The sequence below is a fragment of the Epinephelus moara genome, chromosome 24 (genome assembly GCF_006386435.1).
Source record: "Epinephelus moara isolate mb chromosome 24, YSFRI_EMoa_1.0, whole genome shotgun sequence".
Lineage (NCBI taxonomy): Eukaryota > Metazoa > Chordata > Actinopteri > Perciformes > Serranidae > Epinephelus > Epinephelus moara.
This window is the reverse complement of record NC_065529.1, coordinates 24,257,111-24,266,953: the sequence shown is the minus strand read 5'-3', so window position 1 is coordinate 24,266,953 and position 9,843 is coordinate 24,257,111. Positions and strand designations below refer to the sequence as shown.

Here is a 9,843-nt window from a genome sequence, read left to right as displayed (position 1 = left end):
AAAAATAAACCACACAGCATAAATTTCTTCACATTACTTTTAATTTCAATTTAACAGACTCTGTGAAATATTAGAAAAACAGATTTTCAGACTGCTCATTGAACCCAAAACAACAAGGTCTAAGGTTTGCTAGTACCTCTGCAAAACGTGACACATTTAGTTACAAACTACCCTAAGAAGACAGACTTCTCCAAGCCATCCTCAGCTTTGGTGTACTCCAGGTGAGATCTGAAGTACTGGCTCTTGTACCGCGGGCTGCTCCGGACAAATTCAAGATAGTCAGGAGTTCCTGGGCAGATCACGTTGTCTGCCAGTAGGACGCTGCCTTTCCTGAGGAGGTCGCAATCCTGATGAAAAAGCAAAGAGCTCCATGCATCATGACAGAAAAGAGTTTGATGAATAGAAAAATAAGCACGACAAACTTGCCTCCATTAGTTTTGCATCCGGAAGATAGCGATCCTTCCAGTGATCCAGGAAAATTAAATCAAATGTTTTCACCCCAAACTGCTCCTTCATTTTGGGGATCCAGTCACCAGATGCTCCTTCAACTAATTGGACCTAGGAAGAAGAAACACATCCTCAATACCAATTTTTGGCCTTCAAAGTTTCATTGATAACTACTCACAAATATTCAACCCTTTGGCGGGATTTGAAGACACCTGGGGGTAATCAGTCACATTCATATAAGCTAATCAACCACCATACCCGGCCTAGTCTCGCCACCAGACAATCAGAGATCTCCGCCTTCTGATAAGCGTCTAAAGACTGACTTGTGAGTCTATACCCGGCCCAACTTTTGTAGGAATTAGCCTTGCCGTGTGTGTGTGTGTGTGTGTGTGTTGTGTGTTGTGTGTGTGTAAAAGAAAGAGTGATAGGGAGGGGAAGAGAAGTTCAAAGGGGGACTATTGCACACAGTGTTCCTGTAAGTTATTAATAACTCTAACGCCACAGGTCAGACCGCATCACTAGATGCACAGCAAGTCTTCACTGCAGTTGCAAGCCGTGGATAACTGTCAACAATTTCTCTAACCTGTTCCTTTTCCTTGTCGGACAGCCAATTTAATAACTTGAAGTGGGGGTCAATGACTGCACTGAGAATAGTGGCCTCATCTGTGTCTGACACTTACCACCTCCTTTCAGTTTCCTCCACCAGTTTACTGGTGATAAAACAAAACAATATACAAAGCATTCGAATACTAATTTGGATGCGAGTTACCATGGCAAGCTTCGAAGCATTCTGGTCAGCACTATTGTCATCTGACCTGTGCCGAACATAAAGCTGAGTACCACTCAGCACCTTTAAGTACCAAGTAGGATTAGAATGTCTCCTGTCAAACGATACATGCGTTCATTTTGCACTGGGGGCCTGATCCTTGACTTTCCCGACTCTCTGCCAGATAATCAAACTTTTCAAACAGTTTAACATCTGCCTGGTTAGCACAAGCTAACAGAAGCAACAGCAGCCCACACCGTTTAACGTTCCCAACAAACACACTGACACCGCAACGGTTTAACTCTGGCGTTGAACCCATTCATAACCGTTAGGTAACGTTAGCCATGTAATGCTAACAGTTAGCTCTGTCACTGTGTATGTGCAGCCAGGCAGACACTCACCAACTAGCGAGGAGCTCACACTCCGGCAGCAGCAGGTACAACTTTTACAGTCTGTGGTGTGGTGAAGCCGAGTCAAGTGTGTTTGACAGAGTTGGCAGTTCAGCATGCCGAGATGCTACCAAAGTATTCAAAAAGTATATAAGACTATACTACACGCCTCTCTAGTCACATTATGGATACTGAATGAAGTACTCTATTGGTATTGGTATCACTTTCAGGAAACCAGTATTGGTACTGGTATCATAATTGTTTTAAACCATACCCAGCCCTGACTGCACACACTATGTAATGGATTGTTTTTCAGTTTGTATGGAGACACCTGGCTTTACCTTATCCTCTAATCCTGCCCAAGCAATGACTTGACGAGCAATTGCAGCATAGTCTGGGTTGAATTCAAGAGTGATGAGCTTGCCGTGAGGGGGAAGCAGGCTGGCGATCCGTACCGTGGAGTAGCCACAATAGGTTCCCAGCTCCAATACAGTGGCTGGGTTTACCTCAGACACCACTGAGTCAAGAATGCTGCCTGCGGCAATAAAACAAAAAGAAGATACCAAAACACACAGGTGGGTCAAGTGAGGTAATGATGTCCACATGAAACACAGAGTCACATGGTGACAAATCAGTACCTTTCTCATCCCCCACATTCATGGCCCATTCCTTGTTTTTGCAGAACTGATCAATGGCTTTCACCACGCTGCGAGGGTCCCCTCTGGTGGCGTTTTTCTGTACTGCATCCAGTAGCCTCTGAAGGGAGAGAGAAAAAAGCTAGACATGATATATCTATAATGGAGCATTTTTTAATATCACTGTGCATGTCATAATTATTCACTCATTAATACTTTATAGATGATTAATAAGCAAACATTAAAAGAATTTGGGTTGCCAGTTGTAACCATGCATTAGAGCAACAGACCCCATGTGTTGGTGTCTGTTCTCTTGTTCTTCAAATTCTTTTATTTGGAATTTTTCTCCAAAACACAACATCATTAATGTAAGACATACATTTTTATCCTTTGCAGCTCAATACCCCTGAATGAATGTGGCTTGTCTTACCTCTGGCTCACACAAAAATGTCTCAACATCAACAAACTGTAAAACTAACTGTTGAACAGACGCTAAATGATCAGTTTATACAAAAGTCACAAAGTGAGCTCAGAAGTATGACATCTTGTGATATACATGTCGAAATTGAGTTTAAACTGGAGAAGTATGTGTGGCATGAAAAACAAAAGTACAGAAAGGCTATTTGTAATTTTAGAGTAAACAACACCAGAATTCCTGAAGTCACTGGAAAATATAAAGGGCTGGACAGAAACCAGAGGATCTGCAGCCTCTGTGATGATAATGGTGTGCGAGATGAGTATCACATTTTGTTTGAATGTCAGAATGTAAGCCAAATGACGTACAGAGAAAGGTATTTGCCAAAGTATTATTTAAACCGTTCATCTATGTTTAAATTAATTTTGTTATTACAATCATATAAGCCAATATTTTGTAAATAGGCACTTTTTTTGAAGAATGCAAGTAACATTGGTTGTAATTTAGCCACCTGTTTGCCATTGTTTCGTTATTGTATGTAATGTTTGTACTTCATACCATGTGATATGGTCAAAGAGATACAAAATGACCACATAAGACCCAGGTATACCCCTGAGAGATGCAAAATGACCTCAAAGAAATACAAAACCACAAAAGATGCTGACAACAACAAAAAGAGACAAAGCTTGCACAACATCTGTGTGTCTTGTTCCTATGTGAGAAGTGGTGGGGCTTTTTTATGTCTGTCCCCCAGTACCTATTGTGTCAAAATCCACCAATGATAATACTGTTGAGAAGCATTACATCCATTTTTACATGTTTCATTGATCATTCCTTTATTATTATTTCATTACTATGTAAGTTAGGCCTAAATAGGAAGCGTCACTCAACATAGTAAATTAAAGTTTTGTTTTTGTCCATTTATTAAATTTTTTATAAAAACTAATCTAAGTCAGCTTTATATAGACTGGAAGTAATCTGATGATCAAGACTTTAAAGAGGCCAGTAGTTTAAAGTAGAGTTAGATAGGTTTAAGGAGAGGCAATATCCTGACATGTTGACTGAGGTATATAATATAAGGCATCTGTGTATTTATTTTTTTAACAAGTGTATCCTCAGCATATTTTCTTCTCCTGCACTCCTGGTTGCTATCAGCTGATCACCACTATGACGTGTACAGCTGGTTCTTGTTCATCTGTACTGTATGTGCAGCACCTTCTCCAAGTTTTCTGACGGTTTAAACCCCTCTAGGTAGTTGTGCTTTTACCTGTTGCTGCTTCACTGTTTGCTTAAAGGTAATGCTGAGCTTTCTTTGCTGAACCTGTTCAAGTGTAGTAGAGTGTCTTTTACTACATCTGACTTGAGTTAGGACTGACTCTGGCTGTCTTAAACCAAGACGCTTTCCTCAGGGACGTAGGTTAAGTTTCAGGGGACACATATGAAACAGGTGTTTTGGGGGTTCACTGCCAGAAAATTTTGAGCATCAAATGCATTCTGGTGAATTTTTATGCAAGTGTTTCTGCTTCAATTTATGGTGTAATTGTCTTTATTTTGTCAAAATAAAAGTAAAACTCTGCCACTGTAATGTTTTCACTGGGAGAGACAAAAGCCCTGCTCTAAATATTGAGGGGGGGGTGTCCCCTGCACTCCCCTTTTCACTCACCTTTTCTCAGGACTTACGTGGGTGTGTACAGACTAGACCAGACCTGACTGACTCTCTCAGTCTTCTGTAATTGTGGAAAAACTTGCTAGGAATATGTACACAAAGTTTCACCTCAGGATTATTACAGCGGCAGAACATAGCTAGAGTTTGGTGTGTAGACCGTAGCCTCATCACCCTCACAGATATGTTTAAATAAGATACTGAAGAGTGATGATTAAATATCTTCCCACACAGGCGGAGTTCGCAAGTGGGTGCTGGTTTGGAGGCAGACCTGAAGGAGCAAGCAGCAATACTGATGCAGAGCAACAGTGTTGACAAGGCAGAGGGAGAGCTGGGAAATTTCTGGAGTTTAAATAGACAGCTAAATTGGGAGGGTCTGTTTTGTAGCTGTTATATGGAGAGTGAGGTATGACGAGCTCCTTAAATCCAAAAACAGAAAACTAGTTCATGGCAAACTGTGTATAAAATGTTCGCACATGTCAGCAACCCTGCCTACAAAAGTTAAGAAATCAGGCTCACAGAGTTCTCTAGTATTTCATGTACGGAGAAAATATGAAATGTGATGTCAGGGAAAGCAAGCAGGTTTAAATTAAGCAGATATGGCAGCCCTTCCTTGACCACACCACAGAGAGAGGACCCTCATGAACACTAAGTAATTCTCTATTCTATATGACCATACTAACCTATGAAGAAGAGCACACTAACTGTTTTTGTTTGTTTGTTTTTTGCCTTCTCACATCTGTAGGGAGGGATTGTTCTTGTTGTAATGTTCTTTTTAAACTGCTTTAAGGATTTGTCTCTTTTCTTTCTGAAAAAGTTCTAAATGAAATATATATTTATTAAAAGAAGAGTTAAGATTTGTCTCTGCTGTTATTGTCTGTTTGTTTACAAATTCACATTGTTAACACGCCGTGATGATCAAAAGAAAACAAGGCCTCAGGGTTTTGTTTTTTTCTTTCATTAGGGACAGACAAGGAAGCATCAGCCCTAATTAATTAGCACAAAGAAAACAAGGAGCTCTTCTCAAGAAACAATCAGCTGAAATCACACATTTGTACACATGCATACAAATCATGATGTAACTTAATGAAAGGCTTGGCTGATATCCATAAATCCACGCATTGGTCACAGAAAGATATAAAATGCAAAAATTAACTTCAGGTTTTGACCGGCTACTTCAGCAGTCGTTGTTAATGAGAATAAATGTTTTTTTTATGTTAAAGACTTTTGACTTGTCACAGTAGGAGAAGCACAAGTGTCACTACTAACATCAACCATGGCTCTGTTGCTGTAAAGTGTCCCAGTGAACCAGAATGCACAATAGCAGAGCTGTGGGACACCTAGTATATAGACTGCAGCTATTATGAATGGTATTAGTTACATCTGTGAAAGGACTATTGTTTCAGGTTGAATCTATTCCTGAGCTGCAGCTGACTTGTTTTCTTAAAAGCTTAGTGAACCCAGGAAAAAAATAGAATTACCACCTTGTGGTTGTTGTATGCCTCCACAGACCCGTCAAGCTGCAGTTATAGTTTATATCCATGTCTGTCCAGAGTCACACGTCACATGCTATGAGAGTTAACAATGACTCAGATATGGATGTTAATACAAATTCTAAAATGTGGATGCTTCACACACATCTTCAACCCAGCAGCACAGAGGATCTATACAATGGACACCCAGGATTAGTGTCACCAGTTCAGTATCTGACCAAATGTCTCCCTTTCTCTTCCTGAGTTACAGCGTTGAATAACGGCCAGAAAAGTGTTTTTGCAGAACATTACGATGTCACAGTGAGTTGACCTATTTTTGTCAAAATTTGTTATAATTAGCATATACATTCTTTCATTAAGGCCTAAATCAGGATTTGTGAGGTAACAGTGATCTTGACCTTTGACCACCAAAATCTAATCAGTTGCTCATTGCTGAGTCCAAGTGGACGTTTGTGCCAAATTTAAGAAATTTCCTCAAGGTGTCCTTGAGATATTGTGTTCACGTGAATGAGACGGATATGAGACCAAGTGACCTTTGGCCTTTGACCACTAAAGTCTAATCAGGTCATCCCTGAGTCCAAGTGGACGTTTATGCCAAATTTGAAGAAATTTCCTTCATGCATTTTTGAGATATTGTGATCAAAAGAATGGGATGGCCCGACGTATTTTTTGCAGATTTGTACTGATGGACATTACATAGATGGACTGTCGTGGAGGCATAACAAAGATTTGATTGGGGGTTTTTACATCACTGTGTAAAAATGGAATCAAGTTCAGCAATGTCTTCAATGTCTAACAAGAGATTTTCAGTACATTTATGTATTGAGACAAAAAACATATTTTTTAGACATACTAGTAGCGTGGCTCTACAGATGGTAATGTCAGTCCGTCTGTTTGCTCACCTGTATTGGAGGGATTGCCATGAAATTTAGTACATTGATGGTCCACAGAGAACAAAGCCCACTGACCTTCATGAACCATCAGGCCAAAGTTTTATTTTGTCCAATACTTTGGTTTATGACCAAATATCGGCAAAACGAATGGCATTCTCATCAGCTTCAGCTGTGCTTACTGCTAATGATAGCTAACACCCTAACATTATACCTGCTGAACATCACCACGTCATCATTGTTATTAGCATTTAGCTCAAAGCACTGCTGTGCCTGGATCCTGAATACAGCCCAACAGCAGCATAGCTGTAGAGTCTAAGTCTTGTTTACACATACCTTATTGAGCCATTACTGTAGCAAAACTATTTGCAGACGTGTGGAGAGATGTGTTGATGTGTAAAGAATCTCTGGATGCGCGCTTAGATTTGTGAAAGAGTACAGGAACCTGCACATGTGTATCCAGAACCTGTTTGTGCATAATAAGATTTGTAAATGTGTAAAAAAAAAAATCCAAATCTGTATTCAGATTTGCAAGTGTACTGAAATTTGTAAGTGTGTAGACAAATCTGTAAATGTGTACATATATATTAATGAGTGTTTTGCTCCAACAACCGAAATACAATCATCAGTTACAACTCAGGTGGGCCTCTCAATTGGCTGCCTTTATACGTGTGACTGTTGCCACACTTCTGTCATGGCAGCGATCTGCTAATGTATGTGGAGATTTGTCTGCACCGCTCTGTCTGCACTGGGCCTCAGTAGCTATACAGCCGATATACCAGCAGTCGGCAGTAGCACTCAGTGATTTAAAGCTTAACCTTACTGTATATTCCATACAATTAATACTGTTTTTACCATATTTCAGTTCATGAAAGCCTTATGTTGATTCATACTGCAGCGAGGAGACAAAACTTTTCTTTCTACTCCACGCAGATCATTAACCCTTGAAACAACTAATTGTAATCAGTTGATAAATTTAAACAATATTGTATTCCAGAAAAACTGCAGCTCCCTTGTTTACTTGTTTTTGTTTACAGACCAGTCCTGCCCAGTTCAATATGGTGGTAACACTGACATTTTACATCAACAGGCCAAAGCAGTCAGTGCACCAACTTTGTACAATATGTACTGTACGTCAATGATCATAACCACTACTTAGTCCAGTGATGTCACGCTTAAAACCACGGGGATGTAGGCTGTATACTTAATGAGGCACAGAGCAAGCAGAGTGTTACAGACAAATCTCCACATGCATTTGCAATTGATGATCTGTCTGTATTTCCAACTCTTGGAGCAACATACTTTTTCAGCCATCAATATCTATGTACACATACAGATTGTCTACACATTTACAAATCTGATTCTGATTATGGGTTGAGATACAGTTACCCAGCTCTCCACACACATTTGCAAATAGATTTGCTACAATAATGGCCCCATAATAAATCATTTAAGGTGCATTTTATTTGTGTTTGAGAATGTATGAACATGCTTAGTTTATTTGAACTACCCTTACAATGCACAACATACATGCACAAACGTATTTTAGTTTTGACATTTGACCTACAGTGTGTGTGTGTGTGTGTGTGTGTGTGAGTGAGTGTCTTTTTCTATTTACAAAGCCTTCTGTGTGAATTTCATCATTGCCATATTGAAGACACACCTGAGGACGTGTGGACTGGGTCACAGTGTCCAGTATCCGCTCCACAATAACATCGTGCCACATCAGCGCCAATCCTCCATGATACTGCACAGCAGCGGGGATCACCCATCTGTAAAGAGCATACAGGAGAGCTGCTCCACCGGTGCAGCTGTAAAGAAGAGTCAGCCACATCCTGCAACCAAAACAGAAAGCATCAATTCAGCATGGTAACATTGTGCTGCACTGTGGAGAGAGGCTGTGATAAATGTTCCACAGACACAGAGCAATAACAACACATCTGCATGAGATAAATGAAAGCTCTCATATCTCCCCTCACTCCACCTCTCCCTTTGTGTAGGGATAATGAGATGGGTGTTTACTATGCAGTGTACAATACTGCTACTGCTCCTGTTTTCATTATCAGCTGCTGCTGCCAGGCCCAAGCTGCACACCCACACACGTCTCACTGTGGTAATATCACTGTAGGATATCATTTAATATCAACTGCAATAAGCACTGGTAAACACATAACACAGTCCTTTGTGTGCAGCTTTCTCCCTCACAGAAGCAATTAGTGTGCTCTGATATCTCAAGCACAGATGAATTGGGATGAACAGAGCAAAAAGGAGGAGAAAAGCACAGCCAGAATCCTAAACAAGGGCTCCTTCTGTGGGAAAGCAGTGGAGAGCATGGCTGGAAGCGGCATTACCTTGCACTAATAATGCAACTGTGAAAGACCAGTGGTGGTTGAGGTAATTCCTTTTGATTTAGAGTTTGAGTTGCATGGCAACTGGCTGGAGGTTAAGATCTGTGTCAGAAAAGGCAGAGCACTGGGACTTTAACCTTTACTTTGGATTCCGTCTAACATACACACAGCCAAGAGATTCACAGACAGAAGAGCAGAATAGTCCTGGCATGGCTAGATAAACACACACTTTCATCTTTTATCATCATGTAGAGAGATAATTGCACAATACCAAGTCATACGTTGTGCATATTGTCCAACATAATTAAATCTCTATGCAAATCACATCATTAAAGTTTTCTATTTAAGAACAGGAAGAAGAACAAGAATATAAACGTTATCAAAATATTTTAAAAACTTATTTGTTGAGAAATTGGCATGACTACGAGTATCACCAACAATGTCAGTTACACACTAATCGCCCCAGTTTCACATTACTATGAGAAAACACACTCTTCAGTCCAAAAGAGGAACTACCACCAGACTGAGCCATAGTCTCCCTTGAGCAACACAGGAACAAACACTTGTTAAGCATAAAACAAACACCTCATGCATCATTAAAGGGTGTCTCATTAAAACCTAACAGAAAATGAGACTTACGTGTGTGGGCAGGCGGGCTCCCTGTCCTCTTCTCACCTCCTTGCTGCTAGAGGAAAATTTCTGAGTTTTCTAGCAGGCGGACATATGCCAGCATTTATGCGAGACTAACTCCTCCCTCTTCTGCCTTCCATCCCCCTCTCGGTGCTCTGCTGAATGTG

At 40.4% G+C, this 9,843-nt stretch overlaps 1 protein-coding gene across 1 annotated transcript; it reads right to left on the bottom strand.

The window, feature by feature from the left end:
- Positions 1 to 22: 22 nt before the first annotated feature.
- comtb (catechol-O-methyltransferase b) lies at positions 23 to 9,843 on the bottom strand. The gene is made up of 6 exons (XM_050037915.1): positions 9,686 to 9,843; positions 8,362 to 8,533; positions 2,241 to 2,358; positions 1,944 to 2,137; positions 427 to 558; positions 23 to 347 (listed from the first exon to the last, which is right to left on the bottom strand). The coding sequence occupies exons 2-6, from the start codon at positions 8,530 to 8,532 to the stop codon at positions 168 to 170; spliced, it is 795 nt and encodes a 264-aa protein (XP_049893872.1). The 5' UTR covers position 8,533; positions 9,686 to 9,843; the 3' UTR covers positions 23 to 167.

What these genes read in the sequence shown, in the direction of transcription:
- comtb (XM_050037915.1), bottom strand. Translation starts at nt 8,532, where the DNA reads ATGTGGCTGACTCTTCTTTACAGCTGCACCGGTGGAGCAGCTCTCCTG. An exon ending in GGGCAGGATTAGAGGATAAG is followed by an intron (nt 559 to 1,943) that starts GTAAAGCCAGGT and finishes TCTTCTTCCTAG; the next exon opens with GTCCAATTAGTTGAAGGAGC. An exon ending in CGGATGCAAAACTAATGGAG is followed by an intron (nt 348 to 426) that starts GCAAGTTTGTCG and finishes CTTTTTCATCAG; the next exon opens with GATTGCGACCTCCTCAGGAA.